Here is a 20,093-nt window from a genome sequence, read left to right as displayed (position 1 = left end):
GTGTGAACATTGGCTTCCCAAAATATAGAAGATATTTAACGCTTATTGAAGTATTACTCCACTAATAAATTATTATTATATTATATAGACTGGTCATATATTTTTTATAGAGTTCTGAATGCAAAGCTATTAGAGAAGCTATTAATAAATTTAATAGTTGTTAAAATACATTGCTATTAGACCAATCGTCTATTTTTTTCTAGATTTCTAAATGCGAGCTTTTCAAAATAAAAATGGTCAAACTTTCAAAGAGATTTAAATGTAAATGGAAGGAAAAAAAGATTAAAAATAGAAAATATAATTACAAATTTAAACAAAAAGTTATTAATAATCAGTTACTAATAAAAATTAACTGAAGAGTCATGCATTGCCGCAATTATGTATCATAATTAAAGATATGACATAATTACAATAATTGTAAAATTAATAATAACAGAATCCTGTATTGTAACTGTGTAGCTCAATTATGATAACAAATTTGTGATGTAAGCATTTAATCATAATTGTTTGCATTGATAATAATTGTTAAAATTATGCATTACGATTATGTTATCATATAAAATTATATAATAATATAATTACTGTAAGAATAATATATTATTAAGAGTGTAAAGCAGGTATAGTGAAATGTATGGCATGCTGTATATGTTTGTAAATAGGAAATACTGTGTATATTTATACATGTAAGATTAATATGTTGTCAACGAAGAAACATATTTAACGAACCGCATGTGTTTTCTTATTAAGTTCTCCTTTTCCTCTTTTTTTCATTGTTTTCGTCTTTTTAATTAATTTTTAAAATATTGCCTTTCTTAAATTTTAAATTTAAATTGTATAATGGAAAAGCATAATTTAAAAGACATTAAAATCAAGATGTTATTTTTTATGTAACATAATATTTTATTGACAATATCACATTAATACAATTAAGTACTTTAATAAAATTAAACATCGATTAATTTTTTATCTAATTATTAGGTTTTTTAGTAAAATTAAATATACATTGATTAATTTTTTATTTAACAATTAGGTACTTTAATAAAATTAAACATCGATTAATTTTTTATCTAACTATTAGGTTTTTTAGTAAAATTAAATATACATTGATTAATTTTTTATCTAACAATTGGGTACTTTAATAAAATTAAATATTGATTAATTTTTATCTAAAATACTTATCATCTTCGGAAACATTGAATACTGTTATCACATGAAAGTAAGTAATTAATTTTATAATATATTGTACTATATTTGTGTGTGTGTGTGTGTATAAAATAAAACAATATTGATTTAAAATGGAATTAAAAAAATTAAATTTTTACAGTAGGATTAATTAAATATAAGAAATTATAGACATAAAATTTCTTGTTTTCAAGTAATTTGTTTCTTATAAATAGCTACTTAAATGAATAAAATAATTATATATTTTATTTATTACATATAAATTAATAGATTTTAATTTAAGTTAGTTAAAACAACTAAATATTTATCTAACTAAACTTTGTAAGACGATGTAAAATTATTTCTGCCCTTTTTTAAAAGAATTTTTTTACTAAATAATGTTACGAGGATTTCTGTCTTAAACGAATTACAGTTACGATAAAATAAAATAATATCCATCCTAAACTTACTAAAAGGCCACTGTAAATTTGCCAATCAAATATAGAATAACCTTTATAGATAAGTGCTCTTACAGATATGGAGGGCGTGGTAGTTGGCAATGCGTAGCTAAACCAGCGAAGTAGTTTTGGCATTCCCTCTAAGGGCCATATACTTCCTATAATTTTGTACAAATTACATTAAAATTATATAAAGTATAATAAAAACATGATTAATATAATAAAATAATTCATTGTTTGATGTTAATATTTATAAACATTTGCCAAAATTTTTACAATTTTTACATTACTATTAAAAATATTATATATTGTTACATAAGAGTATAAATTTAAAAATAATTTAATAATTATTATTTACAAACATTCTAAATTGAAATAAAATTTTTTTTCGCGAATTAGATAGAATAGTGACTTACCATTAAGCACTATTAGTGGGAAGAAGCTTCCTGTTGAAGCGTAATGCGCCGCACTGTGATTTTTACATACAACAGAGATGATGAAACCTGAGAATGTATCAACGAATGATCAATATAATCCTTAATAGTTGTTATTGCGCACTTTTCTTAATACATCATGCAAAGTATCTACTTACCGAACATCAATCCGCAAAAGCCGTTGAGAAATATAAAGAAGCTTATGATGATTATCGATCCTTTACTCTCCACACCCCATATAGCAAAGGTAATGAGCGTTATTACGATAGCATGAATAACTATGATGATGCCCTGAATAAGAATATGAGACAGCAGAATTTCTTCTGTCTTAACTCCTGTCACACATTTACATTGACATTATTACAACAAGAAATAGGGATGAAGAAGTAAAACTTGTTCTAAAGATTAATTACCTTGGACTAGACTTCTATCCCAGACACCTTCCAACCGATCTGTAATTAACAAGGTGGTAGAGACTGACATGGCCAATAACAGAGCGAGTCTACAAAAGTATAAATAGTTTAGAAAAAGCAATTTATTTATTATATTTGTTTGATTTGTACTTACGATAACATATATCCTGGTATCATGAAATCTCTATAATTCTGATCCATTGTACCATAAATAGGATCTTCAAACTGAACATAATTAAAATTTTATTTTTTTATTTTAGTTGTTACAAGAGAGGGAGGGAGGGAGGGAGAGAGAGAGAGAGAGAGAGAGAGAGAGAGAGAGAGAGAGAGAGAGAGAGAGAGAGAGAGAGAGAGAGAACCGTTTTTAGAACAAGGCCTCTAAGAATATACGAAAACAAAAATTGCGCGAAATGTAGTGACGAATAACAAAATAATAAAAGGAAAAAATAAAATAAAACGATAACATACGATAACGCAGTGAAATTATCAGTTAAAGTGCACGAAGACGCAATAGTTAATAATTAAATCTACATAGACGCAATAATGCAAATGCTAATAAAGATAATAGTGTAAATGCGCAAAGAAAAAATGTTTACAATTAGTGAAAGACAGTGATAGAAGAAATCTAATGAAATACTCAATGCGGAGATTAAGATGACACGTGTCGCTGTAGATGACCGAAGAACTTACATTTAAAAAATGTGTTAATTTCTTTAATTTTGGGAGAGAGCGAATTCCATAGCTTGCCTATGTAGTGAAAGGAATGTTGATAGATGAAAGTTGTGTAAGAAGGAGGTTAAGGTTAAAGAGGAGAATAAGGTTAAGAGAAGAGCAAGAGAGAGGATAAAGAGGATACGAAAGGATAGAAATTAGAGATAAAATGGAATACATATCGAATAATGGAGTAGAGGAAACAATCCGTAAGATAAGTTCTTTGATTATCCGTGGATAATCAACCTGACGTATTGTATTTTGGTGAGATATGCTTGCCTTTGTGTAAATTGAAAATAAAGCAAACGTAGATATTTATCGAACGTTTTAGCTAAAATTTTAGCTTGAAAGAGAGAGAGAGAGAGAGAGAGAAAGATTAATTATAACAAAAAATAAAATTTACTTACTCGAATGGGTGGATTAGCCAATTTTATTGGATATTTGCAGTCTCTCATAATATCCTCATAAGTGTCAAAAAAATGATCCATTAGTTTTTGTTGCATGAAAAGTCCAATTATTCTATCTGTAACAAAAAATATTATAAATTTAAAAATAATTTAAGTAAATTCTTTTCTATGTATACATATATACGTATTGATATATAAGATATCGGTTGTTACTAAGATTTTATGTAATCATGTAATTATTATAATATATAATGTATTTTTCAAAAATTAATATTTTTTAACAAGTCATTACACACACACATATAATATATAAAATTTTTCAACTTTATTATGAAAAATACTCTATGTAATATATATATATATATAATGTACCAGACATATCGAGGAAAACTTGAATTTGACTGGCATAAAGATCGGAATCTTTTGTGAAAACAGCCTCTTCTCCTCGTATTTGTAAACCTTCGGAGAAGTTTTGACTAAAATATATTATACCCCTCAGTTTTCCATTCTGTACATCTAGATTTGCCTCGGAGAAATTATCATAATGTTCCTGAAAAAAATATTAAAAATTTTATTTAATTATTACTATTATTCTGTTTTAATCCTGAGATGTGCCACTGTAATGAATAAATTTTTGCCTAGGTACTTCAAGGGAATAAAATTTTACCTGGGTACATTATTACAATTTTTGTTATTAAAATTTTGATAGCTTAAAATAATATTTAAGACTTGTGTTTACATTAAAGTAACGTTACTTTAATCGTTACATAGAAATATATTTACGAAATAAATAATAGGAAAAGAAGAACCCATTCTTAATCATATAACATAGTGGTGATTATACCTGCATCATGAAATCGTCAAAACTGTGTAGAAATTTACAGCTGAGGTTACCAAAATGGCAGACGATTTTGTCATTCCAAACATTGCCTAAATTGCTGCCAAAATCGCAATTGCCAGCTTCATCATTGATAACCCCAATCTTAATGTCTTTCGGATCACCGCCAACTGCACTAAGGAACATGCACGCCATTTGTATCGGGAAGATCACTGCGAAAAATAATCCTCTGAAAGAATATGTTATTTACTATTATTATGAAATGTACAATTGATGAAATGTAAATCTGAAAACAACAAAACAAACAAATATAAAGAGCTCGTTAATGCTAAGGAAAAATAATACGATAAACAGGTCAGTATATCGAGCCAAGACAAATTTTCCTAATACATTATAATTTATTAAATAAACATTATATAATTATAATCTATTTTTAAATCTAGATTTATCGAAAAGACTTATTGACTATCTATTCTGCTATATACCTGTTATCGATATATTTGACCTAGCTGTTTATCGTATTATTTTTGTAAATCTAAATTTTTTAAAATTTTTCACATAGAGGAGAGAAAGAAGTTATGAATCATCATTTTATTTCATTTAAATAAGGAAATATTTATATATGACATAAATTTATTTATATATGACTTTTGTCGGTATATAAGTAATACAAAATTGAAACAATTAGGATCTTATTTTATAAATAACTACGTTTCTCCTATGAACAAATTAATGGCCATTATAAATACTTACGTGTAATAACGCAAAAATTGGATGCCGTTTTTTGCTAATAGAGCTTTTAACCTTTTCAATCGCGAAACTCGACGTTCCGGAATCGCTTTGTACTCCGAGATTTCCTTAACAGTTTGATTTATTTGTGTTATAAAATAATACAAATTTACATAACTTTTAATAACAATGAGAACAGTTTATATAATTTTTTTATATACTTTTGTTTGCTGATATTGATTGTAGTCTTGATGCAAAACATCGCTACTTTCATTAGTATTTCTCCTAGATTCCTGGTGCCTTTTATTTAAGGCACTGGCATTATCTTGTGTCTGGCACATTTTTAAAAAAGCCTCCTCTAAAAGTGAACATTGAAATTGCTCCAGCAATTCACGCGGATGCGATTCCGCCAACAATTTACCACCTCTCATCAAACCAATCTGCACAATTTTCAATATACAATATTAATGTGTCTACAATATTTATATTACTAATTTAAACAAATTAATGTAAACAAGACTCACTTTATTAGCATCTTTAGTCTCTTCGATATAATGCGTCGTGATCAGCACAGTGATATTTTCCTCCTGTGTGATCTTCAGCATATAAGTCCAAATGCTGTGAAGAAAACATTCATACAAACATTTTTTTATGATTTCCTTTGTTCATCGCGTCTAAAAAAGGAAACAAAATCTACTTGCTTGTCCCTTAAAACTGGATCCAAGCCCACAGTGGGTTCGTCTAGAATTAGGAGTTCAGGCTTGTGTATCAACGCGGCAGCAAAGGAGACTCTTCTTTGTTGACCTCCACTCATGTTCTTTATCAGACGATTTGCCGGGGGTAGTTGGAGCAACTCTGAGAAGAACGTCTGTCTCTTCTCTTAAAAATAATACAAGAAAATTGTTTTGAAACTTAATATCTCGCGAAAAATAATTCGAAATAGAAAATGGAACCGTTTGACAGATGTTTGCTTAAAAGTATTTTATAAACTTGAAATTCTCCTCGGAATGTACGCTACGTTTCGCGTGCAACGATTGTCAGTAACCTATCCCTATTCATCTATTCTACACCCTACCGATTTCGTCATCGTCAACTCCATTAATCCTGCCGAAGTAATAGAAGGCATCGTTCACAGAGAACTCTCCGACCAAGGAGATATTCTGCGGCATGTAACCGACTCGAGGCCCAGGAATACCGGAGCCCTTGCTGCCCGGAGTTCCTCCTAAGACCCATATCTTTCCGCTGCTGAGGTGCTGAACCCCGACGACGCAGGACAACAGGGTGGTCTTGCCGCATCCACTGGCCCCTAATAGTCCATATCTAGATTAAAAAAATGATTTTGCCTTATCTTATTTTAAACAACATTTCGAACGAACGGGGAACATATAAAACAAACATTTTCTTTAATCTCGCAATAAATAGTTTTATAATTGTTCTCCAGTATGTATTCTCTTTTAAAATCGCCGACTTATCGACTAATCTACTTGCCTTATCTTATTTTAGACGACATTTGAGCGAATGGAGGACGCATAAAACCACAAACATTTTCTTTAATCTCGCAATAAACAGTTCTATAATCGTTCTCCAGTACGTATTCTCTTTTGAAATCTCCGACTTATCTGCTAATCTATCTACCGACGTTCGCACTTCATCGAAGAACAATGGCATTTATAGTTTTTCTCGAGATATTGTAATTAGTCTTAGAACGGATGGCAAGTGCGACCTGTTAATGAACTGCTGGTCACAATCTCATGGTTTCGGTCATTAAATTCACGCGGACATAACTCGACCACTCGTTGGCAAAAGCAATTAGCTTGACTACTAACAGCACACAGTGGTGCGTAGTAAAATTTTTTAAACTTTGTCTAGACGACGTTCAAATATATTTACATAACACATGATTATTCGATACAACTACGTAATATGGAAACTTAAAATTTTTGAAAAAGAAAAAAAGAAAATAATTAACTGTACTTATAATGTTAGTATATACCCACACTTATTTATAATATATTTTGAATATTTATATACTTATAATTTTAAATTGTCAATTAAAAGATAAACTAATTGTTTCATTCTCCAAAGTATTATTTTAAAAAATGCAAAAACTCTTTTGGGTACCACTGTGCGATTCTCGCGAGACGATATGGTAGGCGAAAGATGATATCGCTACCCAGGGTAACTCGATAAAATGATCAAGCGAACCCATAACTCGCTTCAGTCTCGCCGCGACATGATGTTCATTGGTATTATCGGGGTCCTGCTACATGCAGGAGGAGTTTTTTGTTCCTTGCCAATCCAAGGATTGATATCGATGACACACGACAACACGATGTCGAACGATCTGTACGCGAGTAAATCAAATGTCAACGCTGATCTTGATGAGTTGATCAAAAAATTACGAGAAATGAAGAAACCGCGAATTATTCATTTGATAATCGATCTGGAAAGGGAAGCTATCGAGATTAATAACGAAACCGATCTTAAACAGGATTATGACGGTGAGTTGAATCATTTCTAATATTTAAGTGCAATTATTAGATCTTTTTAATAAATTTTTAATAAAGTTTCCAATTTAACAATTCTTTTTGTAAATTTTTTTAAACAAAGACGTAATAATTGACGTATTAATAATTTTCAAATTGTAAGCAATCAAAGAGGAAAAGATTCTCTCGCCAAAGAACTGTCTGTAAATATATAATTTAATTAATTTTAGATGTTTCTATTAAAAATTTTTATTTTTGGAAACTTTATTTAAAGCACAGAATTACAAAGATTATATAAATTAGAAAAGGAAAATTTTTATAAATGTTTTTATTAAAAAATTGACTTTTGTTATAAAAAAATAATTTTTAATTTTATTATTACATTATTTTAATATATAATACATTAATAATATATATTTAATATATTAATAATATAAATTCTTAATAGCACGTAATAATAATAATAAATACAAAAGAACAATAGTTGTACAATTTATAAGTCACATAAATAATATAGACAATAAAGACAAACATTCTTATTATTTAATGCAACTAACACGTTTAATTTTTTTCAGAGGTAAATTTCAACAAAATGATTTTGAAGCTGACGAATAATTCTGTAAATACAAGAAAATTTTTACTAAAAGAAAAAAACAGTTAAATCATATGTAAACCATATGATTTTAAATTTGATAAAGAACGTGACTCAGAACAAATTAGTACATTTATACACCTAATTTAATTTCTGTAACTTAGCAATAATCAAAGAATTGAAAATTACCAAGTTACATAGTTTTTTTTAGCCTTTTGAAGAATTAACTTCTTAATTGTTTGTGCAGGTTGAAAACAACATAAAAAATGTTTTGCGACGTATCTTCTTCTTGATGCAAGAACATAAAACCGATGAGACACTAACTCATCAGAATTCAATAAGTCATAAAATTTTACGTTATGTTGTATCTGAAGAAGATTCTATTGATCTCAATAAAAACTATGTACCCTCTTGGATTCTCTCTAACCCCGAGTTTGTACACGGGGAAATGGAAAGATTAATTTTAAGAAGTGAGCTGTCTCTTGAGTATGCCAAGTCGGTCCAAAATATTTTGTTGTGGTTAATCAAATTACTTGATACAAAATTGCAACAATTGCACCATGATTTTGATTACATTTCCAGATGGAGACTTTTAAATTTACAAAAACAAGTAGAATTTCTGTTAGAAAATTTAACTACAGATAATCAACAACAACATGGAGAATTGAAAGACAATGAACATAATCTGGAAAATGAACACAGCAGTATACCAAACATTGAAAAGATTGAAATCGAAGAAGTAATATTAACTGAACAGGATAAAAGAAACCTTACCGAAACTAAAATAAATGAAGATAGGACTGAAGATAACAAGGATAAGACTTTCACTGTTAAAATTCCAATTAATTCAAAACTTGACATATCTACTGACGATAATTATATCATTAATAGTACAGTTTTCGCTGAAACAAAAACACCCGGAAATGAAGATCTTAGAAAAAATGAAACTTCTTTAGAGTTTAGTCAATTAAATAATGTTTCCTCAATTTCACTAAGCGAAAATATTACAGGCACTTTGCAAGAAATTGATCAATCGGAAAATAATGCTGTATTGCAAGGATCTATGAAAAACGTAACAGACACACAAAAAACTCCTTCTTTTCGAAGGACACTTCAAGTTCTCATTCCCACGAATAAAAACAAGCAACAAAAACAAACGGAAGATATCGGCAAACATCATTATTTTAATAAGAGAAGGGAGATAAAATCAGACAGTGCCTCAGCGATGGATGAAATTCTTGAGGCAGTGGATGAAGTCTTACCAACGGATAAGACAGTGGAAATATCGCCAAAAGGATAAAAAACGATATTCGAATTTTGGACAAGAAAATAATTTAGAAGAAAATGCGACGAGAACTTCAAAACTTATCTTTTAGGCAATATGTCGAACAACGAGTAATCTTAATGCGCTGCTAATGTCACTAATGGTCGCACAACTATTGAATTTTAATTAGACATATCGAGTTTTTCGAGCATACACATGCATTTCAGTAAAAATTTTGTTTCGGCGCGGAAATTATGAATACAAGAGTCAAGTACGGTCATTAACTTTCTAGTGCGCCTTGAGATTTAGATGCGTATGTATTTGCGCGTATGTGTCTAACGTTGCACAACGCTAAATACATGCCTGACACATTTTTCTTTTCTCACAGAAACCTTAATCCTAAAACAGATTTAACGAGTAAATACTATTTGGCTAGCGGGGCATGAAAAGCGTTATGATGGAATACAATAAAATTCTATCGAAATTATAATTGACTAAGACGCGCGAATCCTAAATGAGATAATAATGATTCTGATAGTTCCCGAAAGATTTTCTTATCCGAATATTCGTTAGAAAGTTATGCGATTATCCTGTCGTGCATTTTGCAAGCGGCGGCAATTTAAGCAATCGGTGAATGTACGCGGAAAAGTGCGTGACGACAGTTTCAAGCAATTTCCAACATATCGAAGGATGAAGAAATTAGTATCAGGTTGGCGCAAAAGATATGCTGTATGTGAATTTATCGTGTTTGATGAATAATATTGAAAGTTGAGCAAGTGATTGCAAATATTAAGATCAACAATAACTTTATTGTATTACTTTCTCTCTTAGAGATTATCTTCTCAATGACTTCTTTTGAAAAAGTCGAATAGTTTACAACCTCTACTGTTTAAGTTAATAGAAGAACGATTAAACAAAGACGATTAATCTTTTGTATCAATATCATAAATAATGGTTACTTACATAGAACCCTTTGCAACAGTCATATTCAGACCGTTGAGCACCAATTGTTTTTTCCCATAACGCTTTATGGCGTTTCTCACGACCACCGCCTCTTGCTGCACCATTTTGCGAAATGGTGATGAATATTCGATCAGCGGCTGAACTGTAAATAAAATAAAGGCTTGTGAGACAAAACCTTTACTGATATTCTATCGATTGTTAATAGCGAGATTATTATATTTTATTTTTATGACAGTAATTTTCATCATTGACTATTAATATAAAATTTATTGCAATTAATATATTAATTTTTGAGATGCACATCAACATCTGTCACTAATAGTAATTATATCCGCAGATTTATAATTTTAACGCGGCTGTTTAATCGGCAATCTTTCTTTCTCTATACTGAAAAAAAAATGCAATATATTCAATAAGATATGTTATTGCGGGCTGCCAATTAAAAATATACTCAATACAATAATATATGCTATTGCAGTATCAACATTGTACTTGCATTAATAGCAAATATTATTGTATTGAGTATTTTATGTAGTTGGCAGCCCGCAATCACATATGTTATTGGCTGTATTACATTTTTTTTCTGTGTACCTCTCTCCTTAAATTCTTAAATCTTTTTTTATTTTTTCTCTCGACATTGTATCATTCTAATAATCTATACATTTTATTTTATTTTTACTTTATAACTTTTGCCTTGATATATTATTGTTTTTTTTTGAGAGGTTACTACTCTTGCGTTTTATATTATCTTTATCGTTGAGTTTTTCCTTGCGATATAATATTATCTTTTATATTTTAAGTCACACAGGATAATAAGGCACTAAGAAGTCCTTCTCCCAGGCGATAAAGTTACAAAATGCCTTAACACCATTTTTAGTATATTCACAGAATCTTTCTAATATTACTACTTAAATTCCAAATTTATTATTCCCTTTTTTTTCTCATGATCATGTTTTAAATAATGTAATTAAATTTAATTGTCTTAGAAACAGAGAATCAGCATACATTTTTCTACATGGAAACTTTAGATATAAGATTGCATTAGCGTTAATTATTTTGATTTTTTCTGCAATCTTTTTAATTAACGGGATTGCATCCTTGGTTGCAAAATATTAAATTATCTTGCGATAAAAACGTGACAGCTTACAGTGTTAAAAATTAATTCTTACGTCAAACCGTGCATAAATGTAACAAACAGATTTATCAAAAATAAAATAACTTTTTTCTGTCAGTAATTAAAACTAACAATACACAAATGGATGTCTTTAAGATGTCTGATAACTCAATTTTATATTTTGTGTTAACTGGATATTAATACATTTAGTAATTTTTAGAAAAATATATGGCAGATAGTCGTACATAAATAACATTAATAAAATATTTATTAAATATTCTATTAAAATATCAATAAAATATTATAAATATTAATACATTTGCTGGAAATATTTATTAAAATTTTTAGAAACTGCAATTGCAATTCTTACGAATAGAAAATCATGAGAGTCACGATTTTAATTTGAATAATAATTTGCATATTTTATGCTAATTGTTATTCAAATCAAATTTGCGTTTCTTATGACATAATAAAAATGGAATAATTTGTAAACCTCAATGATACATTATAGAATTTCTTTTTTTTAAACATGTAAAGTAGAACTCTGAACTAGCTAAAAAACACTGGAAAATTTTGTAGTGTTATGAAAAAATTGATTATACATTAATAGTAATCAACATCAATAATACTTCTTTTACAATAAATTATATATCTTTTACAATAAATTATATACGCATTATGTTATTATATTTTATATATTGTACATTTTATAATCTGAAAACGTAAGGTAAGGTTTAATCTTATTCGTCACTGATATTAATTAATTTCCTAGTCGTCACTGATATTAATTAATAAAAATAAATCTCATTTTGATTGATCTAACTGATAAAGATTATTAGTTAAAAAATACACCACGTTTTGATATTAATTTTAGGTTTTTTTCAAGTAACAATTTAAAAAATACAAATTATTAAACATTATCTATATAACGTATAACAATAATCGTCTAAATATATATAATGACTTGAATATAAAACTTTAGCTTATTATACAAATTACTCACCAACTACCGCGTCTGACTCACACTACCCTGTTCAATATTTCTTGTTATTTTTTAAAATATGCTGGGCTTAAAATATGCTGTATAAATATTTTTTTTGTTTTTTTAAATAAAATTAGGATTTAATTGATTATCGTAAATTTATAAATTTTGTTCTAGCAATTTCATAGTTTAACAATTTTTTTTTAAACTGTACACTAAATTCTGAATTAAACTTTTTTCATTACTTTACTTTAAATTGATCTTAAAAAAATATTGTAATGTATTTAAATTTAATTTTATATATTTATATAAATTTGGAAAAAGAGACTAAAAAATATCATATTAACTAATAGCTTAATAATGTTTTAACTTACCAATTTAACTTTGTTAAACTTTTGACGTTTTGTTTGCTGCACTTTAACATTGATATAAAATGAAAAAAATATATTGTTTTTTTATATTATTCTTATTTATCATTTAATTTTACATTCGTTTAAAAACTTATACAATACATACCGCTAATCAAGTTTGCAACTAAAACATCTTCTTCTTTGAGAAATTCAACAATTTATGTAATTTATTATAAATACAAATTTTTCCAGCTTTTTAATTGACTCAATTAATTAAAGGAATATAATTTAAAAAACACAACAATCTTGTTTTATTAAAATGAATTGAGATGTTATAAATTCTTTTGATCTCAATTTTTTAAATAATTTATAAAACATGATATAAAGCATACATGATATCAAATATTATATGTGTCACATATAAGAAAACTTCAAATGTTATTATACTTTATTACTTTATGAACTTTATCGAGAGTTACAAAGAGATACGTCTGACGTTCTCTAAGACTACGCGATGACTGGCGTGGTTTTACCTGTAGCGACTTTAAGTGTATCATTATCGTCTCCCCACTCATTTAGACACTAAGGTATCTGAGAAAATTAAGTTCTACATTTTGTAATCCAAATGAAGCATTATATCTTTTCGCATGTAATTTACTTAATCATGTAGATACAAAAATACAAATATCGATACTCATATTAACAAAGAATAAATATAAAGCAACAAATGCGACATTACGTATCAAGTGCGATACATGATACGTAAAAATTATTTAATATAAATTATTGAATGTTGAAATTAAATATTTCGCGATTGATTCAGCTCTTTTTTCAAACCATCTTCAGCATATTTGACAGTGACTGGGTATAATATGTATTATTACTAACCTTGAAGTAAAAACCAAACCGCTGACAATGTATTTTAATGTAAACATTAAATTTATATTAAGCTATTTTTGCACGCCATGTACCGTATTTGATTCATTTTCACGGTTTTATATTTATTTCTTATTACACATTTAGATTCTTTTTATTACTATTAAAATTATTTAATGACTCAAATTTTTTAATAACTTTGTTTTTATTTATTTTATATTCAATTATGTGGATAATACAGGCGTGTTATTTAAAAAATATATAAATATATATTATAAAATATATAAATATAAAATATTAAAAAATATGATATATAAATATTAAAATATATAAAATATATAAATACTTAATACACTTTATATATCTAAATACTTTTATATGTAGAATGATTTAAGGAAAGAACTTATATTTTGTAAAATATAATTTTATTTTAAAAAATGGTAATATCATATAATCTTAAAAAAACGACTTCTTCGAAAATTGATTTAACCATTACTTATTGGTCTTCACAGAACATACAACTTTTGTTTAAAATATTTTTTCTAAAACATATATTGTTTTTTCTATTATTTAAGCATATTTTTCCAAATATATATAGAACTCTCTGAATATATTGTTACAAAACATTTTATAAATTATAAGTAATAAAAGTTATAGAAAATAAAGTTATGAGAAATGAAATTACAAATTAAATCAAAGAATTGTATTTTTTAAATAAAATTATACGTCAGTTTTTAATAAAATGTTAATGCAATTTTATAAACACATTTTAAATTAATTTTGTACTTTTAATTAATACTATTTTGTTTAGAAGTGAACAAAGTATAATAGTAGAAATAGTATTTTGTTTACGATTAAATAAAATATTATTAAAAGTACTTTAATATTTGTAATTTTAATAATATTTTATTTACTTTCTCAATATGATAAAAGAAACCTTATTGATGTAAAACCGGTATTAATGCGAAATGTTGAATTCTGGCATGTAAACTATCAACTATCTACCGTTAGAAGATTTTTACGTAGATAGGTTGCATCGTCTCACGATGCAGTCTTGTACGGTAACATCAGAGACTAGGTCAATGCTCTTACATAGTATAAGGAATTACTATAGAAAATTGTGCTACGTTAGTGAGATAAAATTTATTCGTAACCTACATATATAGATTTTTTATATTTGAAAATTTAAATTAAAAGAAATGGCAAGTGAAATTTTTGATAAATTTTGTGTGTGTATGTATATGTGGATTAGATAGTAACATTTTAAATGACTTAGACTTGATTTTAGCAAAACAGCAACTTTCGTAATTTCTGAGCAATTTGCACAAAGTTAATTTTCCTTTTATATGGTGCAATAATGTTGACATAGCAATTATTCCACACATTTGCTTTGTCATGTTTAAAGAAATTCAATATTTTTACGAATCAGAAAAACAGAAATAATTTAAAAGATATTGAATTAGAAGATATTAAATTTTTAAGATATTGATATTTCTAAAAATAATAGCAATGTTATATAATTATTATATGATTAATTATGACAGTTTCGTCTTATTATAATTGTAATAAGCACAATTAGATTTTTAATTATAATCATATTACAATATTATAATTAACATAAGAAATCAACAAGTCAAAATAATTATAGTTATTTTAATTGTAACAATAGTTTTATTTATGTGCAAAAACATGATTGAAAAATGAATTATAAAATAAGACATTCTGGTTTTGTATGTTTTTATTTCCCAGACTTACTTTTCGGATTTTTACGCATTTTCGTAGGCTACAATTTATTGAAGAGTTGATTCTGTTGAATGTATAGCAGTATTGATGTTCAAAAACTTTTGGTTATAAAATTGATTAATACGAACAATCATCATCTTCACAACACAGATGGCACTATTATATGATAGAGATTTATAAAACTTCGCAGCTTAATAATGGAACATTTAAAAAATTTAAACACTTTCACACTACAAAATCTTTCTCACTACCGTTCGTTGCTTTCGATTTAATAAGCGAGCGTGTCGATTATTATTTTTCTTTTGACGACTTTCTATCCGTTCTTTTCTCCCATTATTATTTATCTATGCTGTACATTTCACTATATACAACACACGATGCATATTATATTGTTTTTTTACTTGAATTTCTGTTAATATATTTATAATCAATCCAACGTATTTAAAATAACATCAGTAAGTTAAAGTTAAAAAAAAATTATAATCTAAATTCTATATTTATTGTAATTTTATGTAATTAATCATACAGTAAACTTTGTTCGAAAGACGTTGTATAGACGAATATATTTATACGACATCTTGATGATATATCGTGATGTCTCTTGGTAATATAAATGGTATGGATTTGTATTATGTAATAAATTTCTAGTATTTAAAGAAATTTAAATACATTCTCTTTTTAAACAAAAATTCAAGAAACCAAAATTTAGTCGTGAGAACAACCTTATCAAATTTTTATTTTAATCCTTTATGCTTATAAAATTTAAAATAACTTTGTTAATAATATTGTAGTTTTTGTTTGTATTTTATTTGTTTGTATTATATTTGATTTATTTATATTTTTTAATAGAGTGTGAAAGAAAAAGCACTACATAAAATGTACTTCACAATACAACGAACTTGGCCAAGCGTTCCGTTCGCCACACAGACCCGGCAAAGACTGCATTTGACCTCGATTCTGTAATGTATCGCATTTACTTCGAGTAGTAACAGTGAGTGAAGGTGGGGAATCTATGGATCGGTCATAGATCTCTAAAGCATTTTATAGCAAATAATTACTTACCTCGCAAACTGAATAGTTTATAATATTGAGATTACACATAAGAAACGTCACATTTTTATATTTTTATATTTATATTTTTTAAAACAATTTTTAGATAGTACACAAAAAGATAGTACACAAAAAGATATGATGCATACTGAAAAAAGTTCTGAAAATATTTGTTTTATTTTTAAAAATAATTATTTGAATATAAAGAAACATAAGTAAAAATAATTGAAACTATAATATAGAGAAGATTAGTTGATCAACTTTTTAGTTTTAAATTTTTACATAAAAAATTGAGAAACTTGTCAAAAAAGCAAATTTTATGTTTGTTACTAGGTAGGCTACGTGATAATATTGTAATAAGTAAACATTAATAATTTTTTTAAAATAAGAATTAAAGTTTTTTGAATATGTTTCTTATATGTCAAAGAGCTCTAGCATAAATTGAACATAGCATTGTTTTGTGTGTATGTGTGTGTGTGTGTGTGTGTGTGTGTTTGTGCGCGCGTGTGTGAGTTAAGAAATAATATATATTAAAATGTATTATTAATATATTTAAATATACTTTTGTTTATTTTAATATTTACCTCCTTCCCAAATTAAAATAAATTTTACTTAAGTTATTTTTTAATAACCGTCAGTTATTTATAAATTAAAATATATGTCTATATTCAAATAATTTGATTATTTAATCGTGTACCAAAGTGAGTTATGACCGTACTTATTTTTCTCAGAATATTCAAATCTTATTTTAAGACTGTCTTAACCAATATCTTAAGTTGCTCAATATTTAATTTCTGTGATAATTTCTAATTGATAAAATTTTAAGAGAGTCTTAAATTAAAAAAATAGATTAGTGACTATCGTTCTTTATTAGGACTAATTAACATATGTATCTTTAACCATAGGATCATAGATTAGCCTAGCCTTCTTTTTCAGTCCATTTTTGAAAAAAAATTGTGGTGTGTAAATAACAAGATGCAAAAATAAATTGTAGAAATTAAACAAGATATACATTTAATAACTTACTATCTACGAAACATTTAGATAACTGCATAGTAATTTAAGAATAAAAAATGTAAGATTAAACATATTTATTTGCTTATATAACTTTTCGATAATTCTTCGTGATTTCTTGAATAATATACTTATGTGCCGAAATATTTTAAACAATTATACAAAAGGTTTGCTGAGTGCAGAAACATGATTGTAATTTTATCTCTAGTATATTATTTTACTTAGGATTATTTTGACCACCTTCGATTAACTTTAAATGACAATTATTCCGTCGGCAGAGTTTTCAACATGAAAAATAAAACAATTTATTATTTGAATGCAAAATTCTCTTCTTTTATCTTTATAATCTACATTTGATTTGATATATTACAGTTTTAACATAGAGGGAATTATTAATTTTTTAAGATTTAAAAAATACGAGTCGTCTGTAACGTTGTTGATAGATTAACTTTAATCGTTAAAGTTTGATCGAAATAAGTGGCTTTATTAGAGTGTATTAGTCAACTTATCTCTGTAGACAACTAGTTCCAGTCTCCTCTACTGTTAATGTTGCGCGAGTATGTTCACGAATTAGGATTTCGGATATGACACAGCATTCACATAAAAGAAATACCGATTTTGAAAAGAAGCACTTCAACTTTCGGTATTATGAAACAAATCAGCTTCTACTTATATAGAAATTTCAATGAAATTCAGTATCCATATGAAATATTTCTTTTAGCTGTCAGTTCTTTCAGCATAATAATGCGCTTGTTGCTAAGGCCAAGGACCTTTTCCGTATAATATCTATATCTTCGCAATAGCTAAGGAGCAGTGGCTCAGCCTCTCATTTTTTTGAGTTGTTGTTACGCAACTGATAAATAAAGCACAATTCTCATTGTTAGTGACAATTCTTTCAGATTTCTGATGTCGATTTGTTGTATTCCTGTTCTTTACTGCTGCCGCAAATTCCCGAGTTACACTCTTCCTTAAACTTCCTAGGACTAAGAGCATCCCCGAAATTTTTTACATCTCTTAACTAATATTTACTTTATTTAAAATCAAGAACTAGAAGGTATTCTAAGTCCTAAAATATTCAAAAAAGTAATTTATTTAAAAAAAATGTTGTTTATGACTTAACGAAATTGATAAGCTTCTCCTTTCCTGAAGAAAGATCTTGGATCTGCTTGTGTTTAAGATGCTTCTCTGGAGCTCACCTCTCTCGAATAAAATCGTTTCAAAACGTAACAATAGACTTCATTGTATTTTTAATATTTGAAAACTTTATGTGTGACTCTTAGGCGTTTATCAACAGAATTAACGACGGATCCGAATATCTGCTATCTTCAAAGAACGACACATCGGCACTGTCAGCAAAGGTCGTCTTTTCATTCTTTATATATGCAAGATAACGCCATATTTTTCTTTCACTACTTAAATATGCTTGATGTGTTTCGAATACAAATGCTACTATACTTCATTCTTCCTATCTCAAAAACTAAGTTTTTCAAACTCGTTTTTTAACTATTTTTTAATGTTCGATTGATGAGAATATGTTTTTAGAATATTAAACAATTATTTAGTTACACATATATATTCTATTAAATATTAAACAATTATTTAGTTGCATATATATATATATATTGCATACATATTCTAATATAAGTTTTGTTCTTAGCAGTTGCACTGGTAGAATTAGTTCAAAAAATATACACTAAAACGTTCTTTGCAGCAGAAGTAATGCCAGTGTCGCCGTTCTTAGTAGCAGTGCAAGAGAACTAGTTTAACCAGTTTAATATACTGCTTGCACTAGAGTTCTTAGTCGCTGCACTGCTGCACTGGTGCAATAAATTAGAATAAGACAAATATATTTATTCTTATTCTTATTGCACCAATAGAGTAGAACCGCGACCAAGAACAAACCTTAGGTCTAGAATCAGTTCAGTCTGTACAATGCAAGAAGTATAAACAGTGTAGTGCAAAAATATAAAAACAATAACCCAGGGGTGGATAGTAAATAATTAAAAAACTAAAAATTTATAATAAAATTATAAAGTTAATAACTTTTTACTTAATTTAGTTAATATTAAATAATTTAATTTTTAACTTTAACTTATTTTTTATTTAACTTTTATTATGTTATTTTTTAAACATATAAACTTTAATTTATTAACTTTTTTTCTAAGTTAAAAATTTTATCTAGACAAAAGAAAAAAATATAATAAAATAAAAATACATTTCTGCATAAAAACAATATTTTTCCCATAACTTACCCAACCCTGCAATAATCTGAAACAGCTATAACATGTAATAAGGTGTCATATATTTAATTAAAAATCTGTAACGAGGTGTTTTTCTATAAAGGTAGGTACTTTTTGATAGAATAATAAAGCAATTGTTGCTTTTTATTTATGAATTGTCATATATGAATTGTCATACATTTATAAGAGACAAGATAACAATAGACAATAATGGATAATACTAAAGAAATAGGAAAGATACAAAAAGATAAAAAAGGAGAACATATAT

General features: G+C 27.0%; 1 protein-coding gene across 7 annotated transcripts; it reads right to left on the bottom strand.

Annotated features, from left to right (window-relative positions):
* Nucleotides 1-1,471: 1,471 nt before the first annotated feature.
* On the bottom strand, nt 1,472-19,120 carry LOC105828570 (ABC transporter G family member 20). 7 transcript variants are annotated; one of them, XM_012666954.3, is made up of 16 exons: nt 13,069-13,577; nt 12,927-12,967; nt 10,457-10,598; nt 6,227-6,471; nt 5,853-6,030; nt 5,676-5,769; nt 5,373-5,591; nt 5,176-5,279; nt 4,429-4,651; nt 3,957-4,134; nt 3,585-3,700; nt 2,621-2,691; nt 2,467-2,555; nt 2,212-2,388; nt 2,036-2,122; nt 1,563-1,777 (listed from the first exon to the last, which is right to left on the bottom strand). In XM_012666954.3, the coding sequence occupies exons 3-16, from the start codon at nt 10,558-10,560 to the stop codon at nt 1,563-1,565; spliced, it is 2,100 nt and encodes a 699-aa protein (XP_012522408.1). In that variant the 5' UTR covers nt 10,561-10,598; nt 12,927-12,967; nt 13,069-13,577. The 7 variants fall into 7 exon arrangements, with proteins under 7 accessions (XP_012522407.1, XP_012522408.1, XP_012522410.1 ...); XM_012666956.3 differs by having other exon boundaries at nt 12,927-12,962; XM_012666953.3 differs by lacking the exons at nt 12,927-12,967; nt 13,069-13,577 and adding an exon at nt 15,534-15,552 and having other exon boundaries at nt 1,472-1,777.
* Between the last annotated feature and the right edge of the window lie 973 nt (nt 19,121-20,093).

This window comes from Monomorium pharaonis, chromosome 1 (assembly GCF_013373865.1).
Source record: "Monomorium pharaonis isolate MP-MQ-018 chromosome 1, ASM1337386v2, whole genome shotgun sequence".
Classification (NCBI taxonomy): Eukaryota; Metazoa; Arthropoda; class Insecta; order Hymenoptera; family Formicidae; genus Monomorium; species Monomorium pharaonis.
This window is presented reverse-complemented; position numbering and strand designations above follow the sequence as displayed.

Bases quoted from the DNA above. Each gene is read 5' to 3' on its own strand.
- LOC105828570 (XM_012666953.3), bottom strand. The intron at 5,592-5,675 runs GTGAGTCTTGTT...AAAATTGTGCAG, and splicing joins AGACTAAAGATGCTAATAAA to ATTGGTTTGATGAGAGGTGG. The intron at 2,556-2,620 runs GTAAGTACAAAT...ATACTTTTGTAG, and splicing joins ATACCAGGATATATGTTATC to ACTCGCTCTGTTATTGGCCA.